Source organism: Ochotona princeps, chromosome 30, assembly GCF_030435755.1.
Source record: "Ochotona princeps isolate mOchPri1 chromosome 30, mOchPri1.hap1, whole genome shotgun sequence".
NCBI lineage: Eukaryota > Metazoa > Chordata > Mammalia > Lagomorpha > Ochotonidae > Ochotona > Ochotona princeps.
Genome location: NC_080861.1, coordinates 677,155 through 702,630, shown reverse-complemented (window position 1 = coordinate 702,630; position 25,476 = coordinate 677,155). Strand labels below are relative to the sequence as shown.

General features: G+C 55.8%; 1 protein-coding gene across 1 annotated transcript in view; it reads left to right on the top strand.

The window, feature by feature from the left end:
* Window positions 1–25,476, top strand: part of CLSTN2 (calsyntenin 2) — a 435,481-nt gene that overhangs the window by 349,719 nt on the left and 60,286 nt on the right. Inside the window, exon 6 of the mRNA XM_004588347.2 lies at window positions 22,292–22,477. Coding sequence (XP_004588404.2) covers window positions 22,292–22,477 — 186 coding nt within the window. The remainder of the gene's footprint in view (window positions 1–22,291; window positions 22,478–25,476) is intronic.

Below are 25,476 nucleotides of genomic sequence, written 5' to 3'. Positions count from 1 at the left end.
GCCCTGGGCCAGCCGCCACCCTGCCACAGCCATTCCTATTCCTGGGTCCTGGGAGTGGCTTCAGCGCCCCGCTCCCCACACTATATTGTCTGGTCCTAGCTGCATGGGTGCTGTATGGGCTGGGAGAATGGCCTGCATTGTCGGGGCCTGGGCTCAAGGATGCGTTGAAGACTGGGAGAAGGGGCTACACCATCTGGGCCTGGGTCCATGGATGCTGCGAGGGCCCAGAAAGGTACTGGGAGAAGCGGTTGCATTGTTTGGGCCTGAGTCCATGAGTGTTGTGAGGGCTGGTGGTAGGGGCTCCAATGTCTGGGCCTGGGTGAATGGGTGCTGTGAGCCCTGGGAGAAGGAAAGGCGTGGTCTGGGTGAGGGTCCATAAGTCCAGCAAGGGCTGGGAAAGGGGGCTGTGTTGTCTGGGCCTGGCTGCATGGGTGCTGTAAGGGCTGGGTTCAAGGATGGGGTGAGGACGGGAAGAAGGGGCTGCATTATCTGGTCCTGGGCCCATGGTCACTGGGAGAAGCGGTTGCATTGTCTAGTCTTGGTGGTCAATGGGTGATGATAGGGCTGGAAGAAAGGGCAGCATTTATGGGCCAGGGTCCATAGATGCTGCAAGGCCTTCCAGAGCGGCAGTATTATCTGGTCCTTTGTGGATGGGTGCTGGGAGGCTGAGGAGAAGGGGCTGTCTTGGCTGGGCCTGGGTCCATGGGTGTTGTGTGGGCTAGGAGAACGGGATGCATGCTCAGGGCCTAGCCCATGGATGCTGTAAGGCTGGGAGATGGGGCTGCATTGTGTGGGCCTGGGTCCATGGATGCTGTGTGTACTTGGAGAGTCGGCTACATTGTCAGGCCCTGGGTCCATGGGTGATGTGAGGAAAGGGAGAAGAAGCTGGGAGAAGCAGCTGCATTGTCTGAGCCTGAGTCCATGGTAGGTGCAGGAGCTGGGAAAAGGGGCTGCCTTGGCTGGGCCTGGCTCTAGGATGGGGTGAGGATGGGAAGAAGGGGCTGCATTGTCTGGTCCTGGGCCCATGGTCACTTGGAGAAACGGTTGCATTGTCTAATCTTGGTGGTCAATGGGTGATGATAGGGCTGGAAGAAAGGGCAGCATTTATGGGCCAGGGTCCATAGATGCTGCAAGGCCTTCCAGAGCGGCAGTACTAATTGGGCCTTTGTGGATGAGTGCTGGGAGGCTGAGGAGAAGGGGCTGTCTTGGCTGGGCCTGGGTCCATGGGTATTGTGTGGGCTAGGAGAACGGGATGCATGCTCAGGGATAGCCCATGGATGCTGAGGGCAGGGAGATGGGGCTGCATTGTCTCGGCCTCGGTCCATGGTTGGTACAGGAGCTGGGAGAAGGGCCTGCATTGTCTAGCCCTGGCGGCATGGATGCGGTGAGGACTGGGAGAAGGGGCTGCATTTCATTGTCCTGGGTCCATGGTCACTGCGAGGGCCCAGAAAGCTACTGGGAGAAGCGGTTGCATTGTTTGGGCCTGAGTCCATGAGTGTTGTGAGGGCTGGTGGTAGGGGCTCCAATGTCTGGGCCTGGGTGAATGGGTGCTGAAGGGCTGGGAGGAGGGCCTGCATTGTCTGGGCCTGGCTGCATGGGTGCTGTAAGGGCTGGGTTCAAGGATGGGGTGAGGACGGGAAGAAGGGGCTGCATTATCTGGTCCTGGGCCCATGGTCACTGGGAGAAGCGGTTGCATTGTCTAGTCTTGGTGGTCAATGGGTGATGATAGGGCTGGAAGAAAGGGCAGCATTTATGGGCCAGGGTCCATAGATGCTGCAAGGCCTTCCAGAGCGGCAGTATTATCTGGTCCTTTGTGGATGAGTGCTGGGAGACTGAGGAGAAGGGGCTGTCTTGGCTGGGCCTGGGTCCATGGGTATTGTGTCGGCTAGGAGAACGGGATGTATGCTCAGGGCCTAGCCCATGGATGCTGAGGGCAGGGAGATGGGGGTGAATTGCGTGGGCCTGGGTCCATGGTTGGTGCAGCAGCTGGGAGAAGGGCCTGCATTGTCTGGGCCTGGGTCCCTGAGTGCTGTAAGGGCTGGGCTCAAGGATGGGGTGAGGACGGGAGGAAAGGGTTGCATTATCTGGTCCTGGGTCCATGGTTGCTTCAAGGCTGGGAGATGGGGCTGCATTGTGTGTGCCTGGGTCCATGCATGCTGTGTGAACGTAGACTCGGCTACAGTCTCAAGCCCTGGGTCCATGGGTGATGTGAGGAAAGGGAGAAAAATCTGGGAGAAGGGTCTGCATTGTCTGAGCCTGGGTCCACTTGTGCTTTGAGGGCTGGGAGAAGGGCCTACATTGTCTAGCCCTGGCGGCATGGGTGCTGTACGGGCTGTGAGAAGGGGCTGCATTATCTGGGCCTGGCTGCATGGATGCTGTAAGGGCTGGGAGAAGGGGCTGCCTTGGCTGGGCCTGGCTCTAGGATGGGGTGAGGATGGGAAGAAGGGACTGCATTATCTGGTCCTGGGTCCATGGTCACTGGGAGAAGGGCCTGCATTATCTGGTCCTGGGTCCATGGTTGCTGCAAGGCTGGGAGATGGGGCTGCATTGTGTGAGCCTGGGTCCATGGATGCTGTGTGAACTTAGACTCGGCTACATTCTCAGGCCCTGGGTCCATGGGTGATGTGAGGAAAGGGAGAAGAAGCTGGGAGAAGGGCCTGCATTGTCTGGGCCTGGCTGCATAGTTGCTATAACGTCTGGGAGAAGGGTCCGCATTGTCTGAGCCTGGGTCCACTTGTGCTGCGAGGGCTGGGAGAAGGGCCTGCATTTCATTGTCCTGGGTCCATGGTCACTGCGAGGGCCCAGAAAGCTACTGGGAGAAGCGGTTGCATTGTTTGGGCCTGGGTCCATGAGTGTTGTGAGGGCTGGTGGTAGGGGCTCCAATGTCTGGGCCTGGGTGAATGGGTGCTGTGAGCCCTGGGAGAAGGAACGGCGTGGTCTGGATGAGGGTCCATAAGTCCAGCAAGGGCTGGGAAAGGGGGCTGTGTTGTTGGGCCTAGGTCCATGGGTGCTGAAGGGCTGGGAGGAGGGCCTGCATTGTCTGGGCCTGGCTGCATGGGTGCTGTAAGGGCTGGGTTCAAGGATGGGGTGAGGACGGGAAGAAGGGGCTGCATTATCTGGTCCTGGGCCCATGGTCACTGGGAGAAGTGTTGCATTGTCTAGTCTTGGTGGTCAATGAGTGATGATAGAGCTGGAAGAAAAGGCAGCATTTATGGGCCAGGGTCCATAGATGCTGCAAGGCCTTCCAGAGCGGCAGTACTAATTGGGCCTTTGTGGATGGGTGCTGGGAGGCTGAGGAGAAGGGGCTGTCTTGGCTGGGCCTGGGTCCATGGGTGTTGTGTGGGCTAGGAGAACGGGATGCATGCTCAGGGCCTAGCCCATGGATGCTGTAAGGCTGGGAGATGGGGCTGCATTGTGTGGCCCGGGTCCATGGATGCTGTGTGTACTTGGAGAGTCGGCTACATTGTCAGGCCCTGGGTCCATGGGTGATGTGAGGAAACGGAGAAGCTGGGAGAAGGGCCTGCATTGTCTGGGCCTGGGTCCATGGGTGCTGTAAGGGCTGGGCTCAAGGATGGGATGAGGACGGGAGGAAAGGGTTGCATTATCTGGTCCTGGGTCCATGGTTGCTTCAAGGCTGGGAGATGGGGCTGCATTGTCTGAGCCTGGCTGTATGGATGCTGTAAGGGCTGGGAGAAGGGGCTGCCTTCGTTGGGCCTGGCTCTAGGATGGGGTGAGGATTGGAAGAAGGGACTGCATTATCTGGTCCTGGGTCCATGGTCACTGGGAGAAGGGCCTGCATTGTCTGGGCCTACGTCCATGGTCACTGCGAGGGCCCAGAAAGGTACTGGGAGAAGCGGTTGCATTGTTTGGGCCTGGATCCATGAGTGTTGTGAGGGCTGGGTTCAAGGATGGGGTGAGGACGGGAGGAAGGGGCTGCATTATCTGGTCCTGGGCCCATGGTCACTGGGAGAAGCGGTTGCATTGTCTAGTCTTGGTGGTCAATGGGTGATGATAGGGCTGGAAGAAAGGGCAGCATTTATGGGCCAGGGTCCATAGATGCTGCAAGGCCTTCCAGAGCGGCAGTACTAACTGGGCCTTTGTGGATGGGTGCTGGGAGGCTGGGGAGAAGGGGCTGTCTTGGCTGGGCCTGGGTCCATGGGTATTGTGTGGGCTAGGAGAACGGGATGTATGCTCAGGGCCTAGCCCATGGATGCTGTAAGGCTGGGAGATGGAGGGATGGGGGTGAATTGCGTGGGCCCGGGTCCATGGTTGGTGCAGGAGCTGGGAGAAGGGCCTGCATTGTCTGGGCCTGGGTCCCTGGGTGCTGTAAGGGCTGGGCTCAAGGATGGGGTGAGGACGGGAGGAAGGGGCTGCATTATCTGGTCCTGGGCCCATGGTCACTGGGAGAAGGGCCTGCATTGTCTGCGCCTGGGTCCCTGGGTGCTGTAAGGGCTGGGCTCAAGGATGGGGTGAGGACGGGAGGAAGGGGCTGCATTATCTGGTCCTGGGTCCATGGTTGCTTCAAGGCTGGGAGATGGGGCTGCATTGTGTGAGCCTGGGTCCATGGATGCTGTGTGAACTTAGACTCGGCTACATTGTCAGGCCCTGGGTCCATGGGTGATGTGAGGAAAGGGAGAAAAAGCTGGGAGAAGGGTCTGCATTGTCTGTGCCTGGGTCCATGGGTGATATGTGGACTTAGACTCGGCTACAGTCTCAAGCCCTGGGTCCATGGGTGATGTGAGGAAAGGGAGAAGCTGGGAGAAGCAGCTGCATTGTCTGAGCCTGGATCCACTTGTGCTGTAAGGCTGGGAGAAGGGCCTACATTGTCTAGCCCTGGTGGCATGGGTGCTGTACGGGCTGTGAGAAGGGGCTGCATTATCTGGGCCTGGCTGCATGGATGAGGGGAGAACTGGGAGAAGGGGCTACATCATCTGGGCCTGGGTCCATGGATGCTGCGAGGGCCCAGAAAGCTACTGGGAGAAGCGGTTGCATTGTTTGGGCCTGGGTCCATGAGTGTTGTGAGGGCTGGTGGTAGGGGCTCCAATGTCTGGGCCTGGGTGAATGGGTGCTGTGAGCCCTGGGAGAAGGAAAGGCGTGGTCTGGGTGAGGGTCCATAAGTCCAGCAAGGGCTGGGAAAGGGGGCTGTGTTGTTGGGGCTAGGTCCATGGGTGCTGAAGGGCTGGGAGGAGGGCCTGCATTGTCTGGGCCTGGCTGCATGGGTGCTGCAAGGGCTGGGTTCAAGGATGGGGTGAGGACGGGAAGAAGGGGCTGCATTATCTGGTCCTGGGCCCATGGTCACTGGGAGAAGCGGTTGCATTGTCTAGTCTTGGTGGTCAATGGGTGATGATAGGGCTGGAAGAAAGGGCAGCATTTATGGGCCAGGGTCCATAGATGCTGCAAGGCCTTCCAGAGCGGCAGTACTAACTGGGCCTTTGTGGATGGGTGCTGGGAGGCTGAGGAGAAGGGGCTGTCTTGGCTGGGCCTGGGTCCATGGGTGTTGTGTGGGCTAGGAGAACGGGATGCATGCTCGGGGCCTAGCCCATGGATGCTGTAAGGCTGGGAGATGGGGCTGCATTTTGTGGGCCTGGGTCCATGGATGCTGTGTGTACTTGGAGAGTCGGCTACATTGTCAGGCCCTGGGTCCATGGGTGATGTGAGGAAAGGGAGAAGCTGGGAGAAGCAGCTGCATTGTCTGAGCCTGGGTCCATGGTTGGGGCAGGAGCTGGGAGAAGGGCCTGCATTGTCTGAGCCTGGGTCCATGGGTGATATGTGGACTTAGTCTCGGCTACAGTCTCAAGCCCTGGGTCCATGGGTGATGTGAGGAAAGGGAGAAGCTGGGAGATGGGGCTGCATTGTCTAGCCCTGGCGGCATGGGTGCTGTACGGGCTGTGAGAAGGGGCTGCATTATCTGGCCTGGCTGCATGGATGAGGGGAGAACTGGGAGAAGGGGCTACATCATCTGGGCCTGGGTCCATGGATGCTGCGAGGGCCCAGAAAGATACTGGGAGAAGCGGTTGCATTGTTTGGGCCTGAGTCCATGAGTGTTGTGAGGGCTGGTGGTAGGGGCTCCAATGTCTGGGCCTGGGTGAATGGGTGCTGTGAGCTCTGGGAGAAGGAAAGGCGTGGTCTGGGTGAGGGTCCATAAGTCCAGCAAGGGCTGGGAAAGGGGGCTGTGTTGTCTGGGCCTAGGTCCATGGGTGCTGAAGGGCTGGGAAAGGGGGCTGTATTGTCTGGGCCTGGCTGCATGGGTGCTGTAAGGGCTGGGTTCAAGGATGGGGTGAGGACGGGAAGAAGGGGCTGCATTATCTGGTCCTGGGCCCATGGTCACTGGGAGAAGCGGTTGCATTGTCTAGTCTTGGTGGTCAATGGGTGATGATAGGGCTGGAAGAAAGGGCAGCATTTATGGGCCAGGGTCCATAGATGCTGCAAGGCCTTCCAGAGCGGCAGTACTAATTGGGCCTTTGTGGATGGGTGCTGGGAGGCTGGGGAGAAGGGGCTGTCTTGGGTGGGCCTGGGTCCATGGGTGTTGTGTGGGCTAGGAGAACGGGATGCATGCTCAGGGCCTAGCCCATGGATGCTGTAAGGCTGGGAGATGGGGCTGCATTGTGTGGGCCTGGGTCCATGGATGCTGTGTGGACTTGGAGAGTCGGCTACATTGTCAGGCCCTGGGTCCATGGGTGATGTGAGGAAAGGGAAAAGCTGGGAGAAGGGCCTACATTGTCTAGCCCTGGCTGCATGGATGCTGTAAGGGCTGGGAGAAGGGGCTGCCTTGACTGGGCCTGGCTCTAGGATGGGATTAGGATGGGAAGAAGGGACTGCATTATCTGGTCCTAGGCCCATGGTCACTGGGAGAAGGGCCTGCATTGTCTCGGCGTGGGTCCCTGGGTGCTGTAAGGGCTGGGCTCAAGGATGGGGTGAGGACGGGAGGAAGGGGCTGCATTATCTGGTCCTGGGTCCATGGTTGCTGCAAGGCTGTGAGATGGGGCTGCATTGTGTGAGCCTGGGTCCATGGATGCTGTGTGAACTTAGACTCGGCTACATTCTCAGGCCCTGGGTCCATGGGTGATGTGAGGAAAGGGAGAAAAAGCTGTGAGAAGGGGCTGCATTATCGGGGCCTGGCTGCATGGATGCTGTAAGGGCTGGGAGAAGGGGCTGCATTGTCAGGGCCTGGGCTCAAAGATGAGGTGAGGACTGGGAGAAGGGGCTACATCATCTGGGCCTGGGTCCATGGATGCTGCGAGGGCCCAGAAAGCTACTGGGAGAAGCGGTTGCATTGTTTGGGCCTGAGTGCATGAGTGTTGTGAGGGCTGGTGGTAGGGGCTCCAATGTCTGGGCCTGGGTGAATGGGAGCTACGAGCCCTGGGAGAAGGAAAGGCGTGGTCTGGGTGAGGGTCCATAAGTCCAGCAAGGGCTGGGAAAGGGGGCTGTGTTGTTGGGGCTAGGTCCATGGGTGCTGAAGAGCTGGGAGGAGGGTTTGCATTGTCTGGGCCTGGCTGCATGGGTGCTGTAAGGGCTGGGTTCAAGGATGGGGTGAGGACGGGAAGAAGGGGCTGCATTATCTGGTCCTGGGCCCATGGTCACTGGGAGAAGCGGTTGCATTGTCTAGTCTTGGTGGTCAATGGGTGATGATAGGGCTGGAAGAAAGGGCAGCATTTATGGGCCAGGGTCCATAGATGCTGCAAGGCCTTCCAGAGCGGCAGTACTAACTGGGCCTTTGTGGATGGGTGCTGGGAGGCTGAGGAGAAGGGGCTGTCTTGGCTGGGCCTGGGTCCATGGGTGTTGTGTGGGTTAGCAGAACGGGATGCATGCTCAAGGCCTAGCCCATGGATGCTGTAAGGCTGGGAGAAGGGCCTGCATTGTCTGGGCCTGGGTCCACTTGTGCTGTGACGGCTGGGAGAAGGGCCTGCATTGTCCTGGCCTGGGTCCCTGGGTGCTATGAGGGCAGGCAGAATGGGCTATATTGTCACCCACCAGCAGCGACACTAACGACAAGGCACACTCTGGAGGGTCTTGGAAACGCCGGAACCACAACCGGACCCCTTATTACCCAAAGTGGCTGCGTTTATACCCTTCTCTCCGCTGCCTTTATCTCCGTGGGTCTAGCTTTTCTCCCTGCTTCTCTAGCCCTCTCTCTGCTGCTTTTCCTCCCCATAAGTCTTAGCTTTTCCACCCGAAGACCTCAGCCCCTCTTTTCCTCTCTGCCGCCCCGTTCTTCCGGTTCCGTCCGTCGTTCTTCTGCCCGTCTTTGTCCTTGCCGTCCCTCTCCTTAGCTTTTAGCGGCCGCTTTTATACCGTTCTCCACCAATCACTTCTCCCCATGGGTCCGCATGCGCTACCTGATAGGCCAGTAGCAATGACATGATCGCAGCAAGGGCATCAGCCTGTCCCTATGATTTCCTGTGTACCTGCTGGCGAGACCAACCCCGCCTCCTGTCCCTGGGCCAGCTGCCACCCTGCCACAGCCATTCCTATTCCTGGGTCCTGGGAGTGGCTTCAGCGCCCCGCTCCCCACACTATATTGTCTGGTCCTAGCTGCATGGGTGCTGAAGGGCTGGGAGGAGGGCCTGCATTGTCTGGGCCTGGGCTCAAGGATGCGGTGAGGACTGGGAGAAGGGGCTACATCATCTGTTCCTGGGTCCATGGTCACTGGGAGAAGCGGTTGCATTGTCTAATCTTGTTGGTCAATGTGTAATGATAGGGCTGGAAGAAAGGGCAGCATTTATGGGCCAGGGTCCATAGATGCTGCAAGGCCTTCCAGAGCGGCAGTACTAACTGGGCCTTTGTGGATGGGTGCTGGGAGGCTGGGGAGAAGGGGCTGTCTTGGCTGGGCCTGGGTCCATGGGTGTTGTGTGGGCTAGGAGAACGGGATGCATGCTCAGGGCCTAGCCCATGGATGATGTAAGGCTGGGAGATGGGGCTGCATTGTGTGGGCCTGGGTCCATGGATGCTGTGTGTACTTGGAGAGTCGGCTACATTGTCAGGCCCTGGGTCCATGGGTGATGTGAGGAAAGGGAGAAGAAGCTGGGAGAAGGGGCTGCATTGTCTGGGCCTGGGTCCATGGTTGGTGCAGGAGCTGGGAGAAGGGCCTGCATTGTCCTGGCCTGGGTCCCTGGGTGCTATGAGGGCAGGCAGAATGGGCTATATTGTCACCCACCAGCAGCGACACTAACGACAAGGCACACTCTGGAGGGTCTGGGAAACGCCGGAACCACAACCAGACCCCTTATTACCCAAAGTGGCTGCGTTTATACCCTTCTCTCCGCTGCCTTTATCTCCGTGGGTCTAGCTTTTCTCCCTGCTTCTCTAGCCCTCTCTCTGCTGCTTTTCCTCCCCATAAGCCTTAGCTTTTCCACCCGAAGATCTCAGCCCCTCTTTTCCTCTCTGCCGCCCCGTTCTTCCGGTTCCGTCCGTCGTTCTTCTGCCTGTCTTTGTCCTTGTTGTCCCTCTCCTTAGCTTTTAGCGGCCGCTTTTATACCGTTCTCCACCAATCACTTCTCCCCATGGGTCCGCATGCGCTACCTGATAGGCCAGTAGCAATGACATAATCGCAGCAAGGGCATCAGCCTATCCCTATGACTTCCTGTATACCTGCTGGCGAGACCAACCCCGCCTCCTGTCCCTGGGCCAGCCGCCACCCTGCCACAGCCATTCCTATTCCTGGGTCCTGGGAGTGGCTTCAGCGCCCCGCTCCCCACACTATATTGTCTGGTCCTAGCTGCATGGGGGCTGTATGGGCTGGGCGAAGGGCCTGCATTGTCTGGGCCTGGGCTCAAGGATGCGGTGAGGACTGGGAGAAGGGGCTACATCATCTGGGCCTGGGTCTATGGATGCTGCGAGGGCCCAGAAAGGTACTGGGAGAAGCGGTTGCATTGTTTGGGCCTGAGTGCATGAGTGTTGTGAGGGCTGGTGGTAGGGGCTCCAATGTCTGGGCCTGGGTGAATGGATGCTGTGAGCCCTGGGAGAAGGAAAGGCGTGGTCTGGGTGAGGGTCCATAAGTCCAGCAAGGGCTGGGAAAGGGGGCTGTATTGTCTGGGCCTAGGTCCATGGGTGCTGAAGAGCTGGGAGGAAGGCCTGCCTTTTCTGGTACTAGGTCTGTGCGTGCTACGAATCCCGGGAGAAGGGTCTGCGTTCTGAAGGCCTGGGTCCATAGGTGCTGTGAGAGCTGTGGACAGAGACTGCCTCGTTGGGACCTAGGTGCACAGTTGGTCTGAGAGCAGGAAAAGGGCCTTGAGAAGCGGCTGCATTGCCTGCTCTTGGTGGCATGGGTGATGCACAGGGTGAGAGAAGAGGCTCCAGTGTGTACCCTTTATTGCATGGTTGCTGCCTGGCCTGGTCAGAGACTACATCCTCTGTCCAAAAGCAATGGGTTCTGATGGGGCTTAAAGAAGGTTCTGCATTTGGGCGCCTGGGTCAACGGGTGATGATAGGGCTGGGAGTTGGGGCAGTATTTATGTGCCAGGTCCATCGTTGCTACAGAGCCTTTCAGAATGGGCAGCATTGTCTGGGCCTTTGTCGGTGAGTGCTGGGAGGCTGTGAAGAAAGGGCTGTATTGGCTGGAGCTGGGTGCATGGGGGCTGTGACAGCTGCGAGAAGGCTCTGCATTGTCTGTGCCTAGGTCATGGGTGCTGTGACGACTGGGGGTAGGGACTGCAGTATCTTTCCTTGGCTCCATCGGTGCTGAGCAGACTGCCAGAAATGTCTGCACTGTGTGGTCATGGTTGCGTAGAGGCATCATGGGTTGGTTGTAGGAGCTATCTTTTAGAGCCTAGGTGAATAGGTACTGAGTCCTGGGAGAACTGGCTGCCTTCTCTGGTCCCTCGTCGAAGGGTGCTGTGAGGCATGGGAGAAGGGGCTGCGTAAGCTGGTTCCTGATGCATGTATGGTGCAAGTGCAGGGAAAAGCATCTGCGTTGTCTGGACCTACATCTATGGGTGTTGTGAGGGCTAGGAGATGAGCCTGCATATACTGGGTTGGATTCATGTGCTCTGCGAGGAATGGGAAAGGGGCTATACGAGGGAATGCATTTTCTGGGCCAGGTTCCATGGGTGCTGCAAGCATTGGGAGAAGGGTCTGCTTTGTCTGTGCCTAGATGCATGGGTGCTGTGAGAAAAGGGAGAAGGGACTGTATGGTCTCTGTCCATGATTGCAGTATCTGGGCTACGATGATAGCATAATAGTGCTTTGTACATGGGTGTTGTAAGAAAAAGAAGGGGTTGGGAGAAGGGGCTGTGTTGTCTGGGCCTGGGTCCATGGGTGCTACATGGGCTGGGAGAAGGGGATGCATTGTCTGGGACTTTGTCCGTGGGTGCTTGGAGGCCTGAGACAAGGAACTGCAGTGGTTGGATATGGCTGCATGAGTTCTGTGAGGCTTGAGAAACGGGGCTGCATTGTGTGGTCCTGGGTCTGGGTCCTTGTCATGGGTACTCAGAGCCCGGGGAGAAGGGTCTGCATCAGCTGGACCTGAGTCCATTGGTGCTGTGAGGGCTAGGGGGAGGTGTTGCGTGGACCCAGACTGTGCAGCCACTGCTCCCAGGCCTCACATCACCTATTCACATAGGCCCAGAGAATATAGCTGCTTTGACCAGCTCGTGAGCCTCTACGCAATTAAGACCACATGGTGCAGCTCCTAGCAGCCTGCTCAGCACCCATGGAGTCAAGAACAGATACTGCAGTCCCTACTCCCAGCCCCTTCTCCCAGCCATCAATGTGCACATGGACCTAGGTTCAGACAATGTAGCTCTTCTCAGTCATTCCTCTAGTCCAAGCAAACCCATGGGCCCAGGCCCAAAAAATGCAGCCCCTTAACTCGGCACCTAAAAAATTTTTTCAGCACCAATGGACCCAGGCCTAGGCACTGCAACACCTGCTGCAACACACAAGCACTCACAGCACCCATGGACCTAACCCCCAAAAATGCATCTCTTTTCACAGCCTTTCTCCAAGCCCTTGCCTTCCCATGGATGCAGGCCCAGAGGATGCAGGCCCTTCACCCTGCCATGTAGCATAAATGGGCTCAGGCTCAGCCAATGCAGCCCATTCTCCCAGATCTCCCGGCAACCATCGACAAAAGCCCAGACAATCCTGCCCATTCTGAAAGGCCTTGCAGCATCCATGGACCCTGTCCCGAAACGCTGCCCCTTCTCCCTGCCCTATCATCACCCATTGACCCAGGCCCCCATTATGCAGAACCTTCCTTAAGCCCTATCAGAGCCCATTGCTTTGGGACAGAGGATGTAGCCACTTCGATCAGGTGGTGCATCACCCATGCAATCAAGACCAGACAAGGCAGCCCCATCTCCCAGCCCATCTCCCAGCGGTCACTGTACACATGGGCCCGGGCCCAGACAAGGCAGCCCCCATCTCCCAGCCAATCTCCCAGCGGTCACTGTTCACATGGGCCCGGGCCCAGACAAGGCAGCCCCATCTCCCAGCGGTCACTGTACACATGGGCCCGGGCCCAGACAATGCAGCCCCATCTCCCAGCCAATCTCCCAGTGGTCACTGTTCACATGGGCCCAGGCCCAGACAAGGCAGCCTCATCTCCCAGCCAATCTCCCAGCGGTCACTGTACACATGGGTCCAGGCCCAGACAAGGCAGCCCCATCTCCCAGCGGTCACTGTACACATGGGCCCAGGCCCGGACAATGCAGCCCCATCTCCCAGCGGTCACTGTACACATGGGCCCAGGCACAGACAATGCAGCCCCATCTCCCAGCCAATCTCCCAGCGGTCACTGTTCACATGGGCCCGGGCCCAGACAAGGCAGCCCCATCTCCCAGCGGTCACTGTTCACATGGGCCCAGGCCCAGACAATGCAGCCCCATCTCCCAGCGGTCACTGTACACCTGGGCCCAGGCCCAGACAAGGCAGCCCCATCTCCCAGCGGTCACTGTACACATGAGCCCGGGCCCAGACAAGGCAGCCCCATCTCCCAGCGATCACTGCACTCATGGGCCCAGGCCCAGACAATGCAGCCCCTTCTCCCAGCCAATCTCCCAGCGGTCACTGTACACATGGGCCCAGGCACAGACAATGCAGCCCCTTCTCCCAGCGGTCACTGCACTCATGGATCCAGTCCCTGGCAACGCAGGCCCTTCTCCCAGCGGTCACTGCACTCATGGATCCAGTCCCTGGCAACGCAGGCCCTTCTCCCAGCGGTCACTGCACTCATGGAGCTAGTCCCTGGCAACGCAGGCCCTTCTCCCAGGCTCACAGCACCCATGGAGCCAGTCCCTGGCAACGCAGGCCCTTCTCCCAGGCTCACAGCACCCATGGACCCTTCTCAGGCAATGTAGCCCCTTCTCCCAGCCTTTCTACAGGCCTCGCATCACCCATGGGCCTAGGCCAAGTAAATGCAGCTTCTTCGCTTAACACCTTCTCCCAGAACTCGCAGCACCCATGGACCCAGGCCCAGACAAAGCAGCCCCTTCCTCCCAGCCCTCACAACACCCATGGTGCATCAACTCTGCAAGCATGGGTGCTACAAGAGCTGGTAGGAGTTGCTGTATTGTCTGTACTGCATTCATTGGTGCTGTGAAGGATGTGAGAAGTGGGCTAGTAGAAAGGGCTGCATTGTCTCGGTCAGGTTCCATATGTGCTGTGAATGCCTGGAGAAGGGCTCCATGGTCTGGGCCTGTGTCCATCGGTGCTGCATTGACTGGATTAAGGTGCTGCCCTTTCTGGCCTGGATATGGATCTGTGAGGGCTGGGAGAGTGCTGTGAGAAGTGCTGCATTGTTGAGGCATGGATCAATGGGTGATGTTAGGGCTGGGAGAATGTGCTGTGAGAAGGGCTGCCTTATTTGGGCCTGGGTCCATGGATCCTGCAAGTGTTGGTGGAAGTTGCTACGTTTTCTGGACTGTGTGCATGAGTGCTGTGAAGGGTGGGAGTACTGGCTAGGAGAGGGGCTGCTCTGTCTCAGCCTGCGTCCATGTGTGCTGTGAGGGCAGGGAGTATGGCTGGCCTGTCTTGGCCTGGATGCATGGATCTGTGAGGGCCGGGAGGATGTGGGTGAGATGGGGTTGCAGTTTCTGCCTTTACCAATGTGTGATGCAAGGGCTGGGAAAAGGGACTTGGAGTCTGCATTGTCTGGGCCTGGGTCCACGTGTGTTAACGCTGTTTGAAGGGGCTGCTTTGTCAGGGCCTGGGTCTATGGGTGCTATAATTACTGAGAGGTGGGGCTGCATTTTCTGGACCTGAGGCCATGGGTGCTGCAATGGATGGTAGAAACAGTTGAATTGTCATGCCTTGTTCCATGGGTGCTGCGAGTCTTTGGAGAAGGAGCTGCATTGTGTGGGCCTGGGTCCATGGCTACTATGAAAGCTGGGAGAATGGCCTGGGAGAAAGGGCTGCATTTTCTGGGACTGGATCCATGGACGCTTCAAGGGCTGGAAGAAGGGGCTGGGAGAAAGAGCTGCATTTTCTGGTTCTGGGTCCATAGGTGCTGCTACAGCTGGGATAACTGTCTACATCGTCTGGGCTGCATCCATGTGTGGCCTGAGAGCCTTGAAATGGTCCTAGGAATGGGGGCTGCATTGTCGGGGCCTGTGCAATGGGTGCTTCAAGGGCTTGGGGAAGGGGCTGCATTGTCAGGGCTTGGGTTTATGGGTGCTGCAAGGGCTGGGAGAAGTTGCTGCTTTGTCTGGGCCTGGGTCCTTGGAGATGGGGCTGCATTATCTCAGACTGGAGAACTGAAGAGGCTGCTATGATTGTGCTGGTGGCAGCATAAATCCTTGCTGGCTGTGTAACTGTGGTACTGGACGCCAGCTTAGAGGGCCTGCGTGGTTTCCCGGAACACCCTTTGTGATGCGGTTCATAGTTTGTTGTGTTCTTTTGCTTAGGCTTTACGTTCCTGCTGCCTTATTGGAGGAAGTATATCCTTGCTCATGCTTTCATGCCTGCCTGGGCCAAATGAGGTCCCTGCTAGGCCTGATACAGTTCAGCTCATCGCCCCAGCTGTGCCTGCCACCACTCTGCCAAGGGGAAAAAGCCTCAGGCCCTGGAGGTCAAGTGACTTCACCATGCTCCTTCCAAAAGTAGAATCAATTTCTGACCAAGTACGCTGCAGAGCTGACTTAGGTCTTACTACATGAAAGGCAGTGATTTCCAATCCACAGTGACCAGCCCAGGAAGTAGCTCAGATTTGCTTAGAAACAGTCGTGTGGGGCTCCAAATGCATCAGAAGTGCCTGACAATGTCACTCTGTCGCAGGCTGTTGCACAAAGCATTGCCAGACAAAGGGAGCACAGCCGGGCTCCATGTTGTCGCCCCTCCTCCTCGGTGCTGCCAGGCGGCTGAGATTACATCAAGGCAGCACTAACCCTGAAGCTAGCCCGTAACCCCAACTTCAGCTGCAGAACCTCCCCCAAAGAGTAGTCTGTTAGACATGCGATCATCAAAGTGCAGCCACAGGCCAGCCAAGTCAACTATTTTTATACAACTGCATGTTTAAAAATACTTTGTATACTTTAAGTGAGTAAAGAAATGAATTAGCATGCTTGGTGGCATTTGAAAATTTTAAGAAACTTGAGCTGCAGTGCCCATAAATAGGGTTTTACTAGAAGGTAAGCACATTTGCTCATTTGTACCCAACCCGAAGCAGTCCCACAGCAGCAGAGCTGAGAACACCTGGGCCGGAGGCTAATGTCTACCAGCTAGGCCCTTGTTTAAGAAAACAGAAAAGGGTAGAGATCTCCATGTGCTGGTTTACTCCCCAAATATCCCCAATAAGCAGGACTGTGCCAGGCCAAAGCCAGGAGACAGGAGCTGCTTCAAGATCTCCCATGTGGTTGAAGAGGCTTAAGTTTTCTTACCCTGCAGGAAGCTGTTCACCGATGCCACTGCAGGGCATCAGATACTGAGGACAGCTAGTGTGGGACATTGGACAGAGGCACAGAGGCTGGGCGCAGCTCTGCGAGTGAACCCATTCCAGCTTACTTTACAAAGAGAACTTGGGCCAAGAGCCTGAGTAGCATGCCCCTTATCTCGCCACTGGTCTTGGCAACCTGTCTGTCCCACCTCAGAGGGCTCTGGCATCAGTGAGAGCAGAAAAGGAGGATGGCATTTCCTCAGGAGACCGTGCAGCGACACAATCTGTCATCCTTACACCATCTAATTTTTTTAACGAGAGAGCTTCAGCCTGCTAATCCATTCAAGTGCCAGCAACAGCCAGAGTTAAGTCAGGCCAAAGTCCTAGGAGCCAGAAACTTCATCCTGATCTCCTACGGGAATGTTAGAACCCAAGTACTAGGGCTATTTCTGCTGCTTCCCCAGGCACATTAGCAGGGACCTGGAACTCAAATCAGTACTCCATTATAGGCTCAGTTCATCGCACAACACCACCAGCTCCCATGCCACAATGCCGGGCAGACAGGTCTGCTCCTGGCTGCAAACCTCGCGGGGTATGCCTCCATTGGTTTAACCTGTCCTGACATCCTTGACGTGGCCAGTCACTAAGCTGCAACAAGTGGCTGCATACAGGATGCTGATTTACCTGCTCAGTAGTGTCTGAATGTGCTTACAGACCTTTGGATAAGGGTACCCACTTCTGCCTGACTCGCCTGAGCCTGCAGGGATGTGAGCCCTGAGCGGGGAAGGCTGTGGGCAGAATGGGCCCATCACCAACAGTCCTCGCCATGTTGCAGTGCCTTTACCAGCAGTAGCAACAGCAACAGCAGCTACCACGAACAGGGCTCTCTTCCAGGTCTTAGCCTGCATGTCCGCGTCCACTTTTCACCACCCGCCGCAAGCTGTTACTGGCCCACTTCACAGATGGAGACAGAAGTTAGGAACTTGGGCCCGCAGCTCAGGTACCAGCGGGTGAGTTCCCTGGCTTGTTGCTTCAGAGCAGTTTAGCTATGATCTTTGCCGCTATTTGGAGAGTGAACCAGCAGATGGAAAATCTTTTGTTTACCTTTTTTATTAGACATTCATATTTACAGAAAAGAATATCTTCCTTCCGATTTACTCCCTAAGTGGCCACAGTATGGGCAGAGCTGAGCCAATCTGAAGCCAGGAGCCAGGAACTTCTACCGGGTCTCCCGTGCAGGTGCAGGGTTCCAAGACAGGGAGATGGATGGGAAGTGGAGTGACTGGGACATGATCCATCGCCCATATGGGATCCTGGCACATTCAAGACAAGGACTTTAGCACTAGGCTTCTGTGCCAGGCCCATAAATAAAATATTATGAGAACATTTGACAGTTAAAAATCTGAGGTATTAATGATTTGCTGTCCCCTCACATCCTCGTCAGCATCTGCTGTGCAGGCTGTGACCCCGTCAGCAGGTCCAGAGTGTACCATCTGCAGAGCCCAGACAGGCGAGAAGCACACTGTTCATGGGTGTCTTAGGAACTCTCTGTCCTGGGGAGAACTTCTCGGAACAGAGTGGCACTTGGGCCACCAGGACTGTATGCAGACAGTTTGACTTGCCAAATGTTGTAAGAGTTGTTTATTTGAAAAAGTAGGATTACAGAGGGAGGAGGAGAGGGAGAAAGTTCTGGAGATGAGCTAGGTCAAAGAGCCGGGAGCTTCATCTGGGTGTCCCACATGAGCGGCAGGGGCCCCGGACTTGGGGGGCCCTCTGCTGCTTTCCCAGACTATTGGTTGCTTCTCCCACATGGGCCGCCAGCCCTGCAGACAGCTTTGTCAGTGTCTGCACCAGGATGCTGGCTTAGACTTGGCCACATGTTTATGCTGATTGGAAAAACAATCATAAAGTCCCCCTCGATCCACTTGTCATCTATATTAAGGTCTAATTTTCTCCCTCCATGGCCATTTCAAGCTTAGGTTATCTCTTCCCATTATGTCGCTCCCATTTCCCCACATCCTGAAGCCTCATGGCTCCCATGGTGACACACGGCGTTCCTGCCTTGGGCTGCCTGCTCAGGGGCCTGCCTGTGTCTTCACTGTCCGACAAGGTGTGGGACCGATGGTCATGTTGTCTCCGTGTGTCTTCTGAAGTCGCTGGTGAAGAATCCCACACAGACGTCCTTGCTTTGGGGCTAACCTTTCCCAGAGTAGGGTCCAGTCAGGGTCAATAGCTGGGCGTTCTGAAGCTTGTAACTTTTCCGTTTCTAATTGTGTGGGATGATTTCCCACCATCATGCTAAAAGAAGCAAGGGTCTCGCGCATTCGGCGGGTGCAGGGGCTGTCGGTCACATTTCCTACAGAAAAGGGACTTTGGGCTGGCCTGCCTCCCCTCCATGGCCGTTGTCCCATGGGACCTCAGGTGCCACGGTTACCTGGGGAAGAGAACAAGAGCAGAGGTGGCCGACTTCTGGAGGTCGCAACCTGAGAATCTTGTTTAGGGAAAGAAAGTCCAGTGCTGCAAACACTATAGTAAAAATCCTTTAGAAAAAACAAGTTTTAGAACCATGTACCATGGATAGATTAAAAAAAAATTCGCATAACTTGAGTATGAAAAAGTGGACACAAGCCCTCTTTTCATGAAGAGTGAAAACATTTGTGGGAAAAAATATACTCTTCAGTTGTAAATGCTAATCCAGATCACAAGATTTAAGAAATCCCAGAGAGCGGGTTTGCCATCTTGCAGCCGTGATATGTTGGACCCAAGGTAGGAAAAGAGAAGAGGAGGGTCTCTGTCGGCCCGGGCAGAGACCCGTTGCTTGTCTGAGTCCTGCCTTTTTTCCCTGGCGAAAATGAGCCTGGCAGGGGTGCCCAGTGTAGCTTAGAGGGGCCAAGAGAAGGCAGGAGGTTGCCACAGTTACTGGCCCAGGTGGTCATCGGACAAGGGATGGAGTCGGCTGAGACTTATGAAGCCGAGGCTCCCTGGCCTTGTGGGCTGGCCGGGCATCAGGCACAGGGCTCACCATGGGTCTCCAAGACCATCCTGCTCAGATGGTCAGCAGCAAAGCAACCCAGGCTTCTCTGTCAGCTGAGGTCCAGTTCTTTCTGAAACCATCTTAGAAAGCCGATTACCTTCAGCTACATACGAAGAGAGTCAGGTGGCTGTGCGATTTGCCAAGCGCCCACTCTTGGCTTTTGCGCTTACCCTATCACATGCCTGTGTCCATGGTGGGGGCTGGGAGGGGGCAGCAGCCATTAGGACTCTGTGGGTCTGGATTTGAACCCCTCCTGGCTCTTGCCCTGCAGAATTGCACAGAGTTCCACCTTGCGTGACCTGAGCCTGCACAGTAAGTCACCTGTGGCATGCTGTCCTACCCTGGTGGCCCCAGTTCTCAGGGCAGAGGCTGTGAGATTAGCCCATGTTCACAAGAAGCTGCTGGGCTGCAGCTGCCTGTAGAATGAGCTAGAATGAGGCCTGGCCAGGTCAGCCACTGTTCCACTGCAGGCAAGATGGAAGGGACACGATAGTCAGTGTTAATTTGCAAGTAACCTCAATCCCCTCCATCATGGAACACTGCTGAAGCTCACAGCCAACACAAAATTTGAGGATAAATTTTTGACTGTTTCAATTGGCATTGGTTTCGGGGGACAAAAAGGGTCAAAATACCTAAGAGCCTCTAGGGTGGTAGTTGTTTATTTTAATATTTTAAAGATATATTTATTTGGAAGGCTAGGCAACAGATTGAAAGTGTGATACACAGATAAAAACCAATCTTCCGGGTTGAATGCGTCGAGGTGCCATGTGGGCACTGGTTCTAATCCCGGCAGCTCCACTTCCCATCCAGCTCCCTGCTTGTGGTCTGGGAATGCAGTGGAGGACGGCCCAAAGCTTTGGGACCTTGTACCCATGTGGGAGACCTGGACGAGGTTCCTGGTTCCTGGCTTCGGATCAGCACAGCACTGGCCGTTACGGTCACTTGGGGAGTGGATCATCGGGTGGAGGATCTTTCTGTCTCTCCTCCTGTCTGTGTATCTGACTTTGTAATAAAAATAAATCTTTAAAAAACACACACACACACACAAAAACCCAATCTTCCTTCTGCTGATTCACAGCTCCAAATAACAACGATGGCTATAGCTGGACCAGATCGAAGTCCGGAGCCCAAGCACTTGGTCCATCTGCTGCTGCTTTTCCCGGCGTTTGTAAGGAGCTGGTTGAGCAGAGCAGCTGAGACTCCAAGCAGCACTCCAGGAGAGCCCAGGGAGGCAAGAACCAGACCTGCAGGCAGAGGAGGAGCAGGTGCAGCCCGGGGAGGTGGGGACCAGACCTGTGGGCAGAGGAGGAGCAGGTGCAGCCCGGGGAGGCAGGAACCAGACCTGTGGGCAGAGGAGGAGCAGGTGCAGCCCGGGGAGGCAGGGACTGGGCCTGGGGCAGAGGAGCAGGCTCAGCCCCAGTCTAGAGTCTCCACCGAGGGGACAGTGTATGAGAATCTTCTCTGCCAGCCCTCCTGTTGTGGGCAATTGTCGTCTTTAGTAGGAATTAGATGGTAATAAAATGCTCTGGTGAGAGTAAAATATAGCAAATGGAAAAGGATCAGTAATGAAGGGAGAGAGGAGGTTCCTTCTATTTATAATTGAGTTCCAAGAGTTTGTGTTGTTTCTTGGTAAATGGCGCCTGCATGTAATTGCTTTTAATTGGAGACGAGAAAGTCATATAATTGAGTGCTCACAAATGTATATACTTATATGTGTCAGGCATGGGGCTGTATGGGGCATTCATCAGATGCTCTCCACTGCTCCCATGACAGTGAAGGAGACAGCTTGCCCACAGTGTCTGAGGCCACATGGCAGCACTGCGATTCATAGCCAGCATCCTGCCAGTTATGCTTCAGGGTCTTCCTGTGGGGCAGGTCACTGATAGTCCAATTCTACAGGTGAGGAAACTCAGGCTCGGCCACACTAAGGGACATGCCCTGGTCATGCGGCTGGTGAGGCACAACCAGCTACATCATGAATAGATCCCAGGACAAAATGCCAAGTCTTGAGTGTCGGCAGAGGGTCAGTGCCTAGAGGCTGGGTAGATGGTTAGTGCAGCGATCAACTCCTATGAGCTCAGACTTGGTATTCATTTCTGTAGTCAGTTCGTTTCTTGTGTAGTGGAATTTTGGTATTAATTTTGTTCCTCTTCATTGCTTCATTATCTCTGAATTGTTTCTGTACTGAAAAGCAGAATGGTAGTGCAGGGACCAGTGCTGTGACCCAGTGGGTTAAACCAAACCAGTGACACCAGCATCCCGTATGAGCATTGGTTCAAGTCCCAGATGCTCTGACCAGCTCCCTGCTAATGGCCTGGGAAGATGGCAGAAGATAACCCAAGCACTCGGGTCCCTGCTATCCACATGAGAGACCCGCCTGGAGCCCCAGGTTCCTGGCTTGGCCTGGTCTAACCCTGGCCTTGCAGCCGTTTGGGCAGCATGTTCTGAGTGTTGGCAATCCTGCCTTGTGATGGCATGCAGTCCTCCAAAGCATTCCTAGAGCTCTCCGTGCATGGCAATGGCCAAGAAGCACAGGCCCAGAAACGGTCATCTGTGACATGTAAGAGAGAAAAAGAAGACAAGGACACCGAGGGCTGTCTTTAAAAACAGACATTTTGTTGATTTGGAAACAGGGTAACACGGAGATGGAGAGAGAGAGAGTGCGCGCTTCTGTCTGCTGGTTCATTTCCTAGATGACTGCAAGGGCCAGGACTGATCCAGGCACAAGCCAGAGGCTTCCCTGGGTCTCCCATGTGGTTGCAGGGGCCGAAGCACTTAGACCATCCTTTGCTGCTTTCTCAGGCACGTGAGCAGGGAGCTGGATTGGAAGTGGAACAGCCAGGACAGAGGGCAGCAGCTTAACCTGCCCTACGTTAACATAGGTTTGCGTAAGTACTTGACCTGGAAGAGACCTGAGTGTAGGTAGGAGGGCTGCAGTGTGTGATTCATGAAGCGTTTACTGAAGTGGTGGGTGGAGGTCTCGCCGGTGAAGGAGGTTGTAACTGCGATGCAGGCATGCCAGCATAGCCAGGTCTCCCCACGCAATATACACATTTATTGTAGTATTTGTGCAACATTTCCTCTTTCTGCCCTTTAGTGAGCATCACCAGCGATTGTTTTGTGAGCACTGTACCTCTCTTGAGAGTCCCACGTTCCTCCTGCTGTGCGCAGAGAACTGAGCAGCCGGTAGAGGTTTAAGATACGTGCGTAGGCACGTCATGCGTATTCCCATGTGGCTGAGTTCAGCTGAGTGCAGCTGTGTGCACTTGCCTCGTGTTTCTCAGACAGGAGATTTGCATAAACCAAAGCAAAATTCCTATCAGCCTCTGAGTGCTCCCTACTGTGTTGGTTGGGACAAACGCAGTGCAGCCAAATATATCGGTTATGACAGGAAAAGTATTCTTGCAAAACTGACCACCCTGCTTTGTCTTTTGTCCTTGTTAATTCAGACTGGACCAAAAGGATTGAGTACCAGCCGGGCTCAGGGAGCGTGGCCCTGTTCCCCAGCATCCACCTGGAGACGTGTGACGGAGCCGTGTCCTCCTTACAAGTCACTACAGAACTGCAGACCAACTACATCAGGAAAGGCTGCGACCGGGAGACCTACTCCGAGAAGTCCCTGCAGAAGCTGTGCGGTACGTGCATGCCTGCTGGGCCTGGCTGAGTGACACAAATAAGGCAGTAGGAAAGACCCAGCCTTCCCACCTGCACTCCATTATGGAGCAACCAGGTGGATTCATTTGAAAGGTTGGTGGGGCCCGATTCAGACTCCATTGTATTAGTTGGTGGGCTTGGCCAGTGGCCCCGGCAAGCCTCTGGCTTTCATTGGTGACACAGGGTTAAATGATTCGGTAAGGTTAGGAACAGCCAGCACAAGTCCTGGAAGACCTCTGCCATGTCCCATCTGTCTCTTCCAAGGAGCCAGCTGGCCAGATTTGAAGAGTGGACTACTCCCCACAGAACCAGCTGCATGATTTGCTGGGCTCCTTGCAAATCAAACTGCAGCACCATTGTTCTGTTAGGAATCTTAGTACGGCAACAACAAAGCTTTAGACCAAGGGCTCACGAGTAAGCCTGGAGTCCTTGGTCTCTGCTCAGGTCGTGGATCCCTGAGGCTGGGCTTGGCTGCCCTGAGCAGGGAGGAGCTTGGTGTTGGGGTGGAGATGGGGACATTAACATACGCTGGTGTAGGCAGGGAGGGCTGGGGTCCGTGGATGGGAGGTGGGACTGTGAGACACGGAGCAGGCCAGGACTTGAGAAGCTAAGCTGAAGGAGCTGTGCTGTGACAAGTGGGTGTGGAGGAGACCCGGCTTTATGAAGCAACTACTGTGTGCACCTGCAGACTCTTCCACGCAGTGTTTAGTGCAATGCTCACCTTCACCATGACAGTGATGTAGATGGGAAATGCAAGGTATGAGTTCGTACAGAAGGAAAGAGACTGAGCCAGAACCTGAAGGTGGATCTGGGAATAGCGGACTCATTAAGTCAGCGTCCGTGGAGCCCCTGGCAGGCCTCTGCAGCGGCAAGGTGGCTCTCTGCAGGAGCCTGGTACATGTGGCAATGCACAGCAGCTACATGAGAAGGGCCGCTATGCCTGCCTGCCCGCCCACCTGCCTGCCCCCACCCCCGCTCGCCTGCCTGCCTGCCCACCTCGCTGCCTGCCTGCCCGCCCGCCTGCCCACCCTCCTACCTGCCCACCTGCCTGCCCACCCTCCTACCTGCCCTGCCCCCACCCCCGCTCGCCTGCCTGCCTGCCCTGCCCCCACCCCCGCTCGCCTGCCTGCCTGCCCACCTCGCTGCCTGCCTGCCCGCCTGCCCGCCCTCCTACCTGCCCACCTGCCTGCCCACCCTCCTACCTGCCCACCTGGCTGCCCACCTGGCTGACTGCCTGCCCGCCAGCCTGCCTGCCTGCCCGCGTGCCTGCCAGCGCGCCCTCCTGCCTGCCCACCTACCTGCCCGCCTGCCGGACCGCTCGCCTGCCTGACCACCCGCCCACCTGCCTCTGCAGTTAGCTCCTCCTGTCTCGTTCTCTCCACACATCCTCATGTGCCCCTGCAGCCTTGCCGCGGGGGGCTTGGGAAAGGGCCTTCTCTCATGCTAGACCTGCCTGTGGGCATCACTTCAGTTCCACGAAGGAAGCAGAGGCCCGCACATGCACCTTCCGGTCTCCAGGACCCGGTCACTATCTTCAGGACAGTTAGCAGCACGCACACAAGCACACACACACACGCACACATCCCCCTCTTCATCCACCCTTGTCGCAGCCGCATTAGCCAAATGAAAATGTCAGAACTGAAATCCACTTTACCTGGGCCCCACCTGTTCCTTCTCTCACGTTCCAAGGCTGGTGTTAATGGCACTGTGATTCCCACCGGAACAGCAGGTCCTTTGCCAAAAGAAGGGCCCTTGCTTTGCAGTCAGGCAGGCAACAGGAGCCCTCTCTGCACAGGCTCCTGCTGACTGCGTTGGTGTCCTTGGAATGAGCCAGCAGGAGCCTGTGTCCCTCTGCCTGCCCCAGGTTTCAGGAGCAGATCCTCATTCTGAGTGTGAGGGTCACTGGCCTCACACTGACCGAATCCTGTGTCCAACTCAACTGCCCTACTGGGTCAAAGAGGATGCTGGGAGAAAGAATACACTTTATCTCCCGGTCCTAAATCAACTTATGAATCTGCTACCACCTTGCTTGGTGTATTTTTTAAAGAAAAGATTTATGGATTCGTTTTGAATGGGAGTGTTAAAGAGAAACAAGAAGAGATAGTGAGAGAGTGACTCCCATGTGGGCTGCATTGGCCAGGGCTGGGCAAATGCCAGGTACTAGGTACTTCATCTGGGTCTCCCATGTGGGAAGCAGGGGCCCAAAGACTTGGGCCTTCTTCTGCTGTTTTCCCCATGCCATTATCAGGAAACTGAAACAGAATGGGGCATACAGGAACTAGCAGTTCTATGCGATGCTGGCATTGCAAGTGGTAGCTTTCTCTGCTATGCCACAATGCCAGCCCCGATTGATGTCTTTCTTAATACATACCCAAGGAGTGAAGGTTTTGATGGTTATTACAAGAATATGAATTAGTTGATAAAATAAGTACGTGTGTGCCAGTCCCATTGCTGTCAGTCTGGGAGGAGAAGGGTGGGGAGGGGCTCAGCAGCCAGGATGCTCAGGTGGGCAGGTTTCTTGGAGCATTGATACATGACCAAAAGCATCCAGGGGAGCCTGGTGGAAGAAATAGTTATAATTACTGAGCCTACTATGCTTTGAGAAGCCCAAGCTAAGCATGCAAGTTAACTGCAAGACTTGAATCCTCCACCGTGATGGTCAGTCTTCCAGTGCCTTAAAAGTGACCGAAGGGAGCTTCTGAGGAAGGGAGGTTTGTCTCAGCTCACAGGAAAGGAGATTTCAAGATTGGACAGCCCCTGGGCTCAGGCACCTGATGAGGGCGGAGGTTGGCAGTGGTGGAACATGCACAAAGGAACAACCACTTGGTGATCCAGGCAGCAAACTGCTCCTGCACGTCTGTGTGCCTCTCTGGAAAGCTGTCCTGGTCCCTCGTGGGGCTGCACCTAGCAATGTGATCCAGTCCCCCGACTTCCCAAAGGTCCCACCTTCAGGCACTGTCATTGGATTAAGCCTTCACCC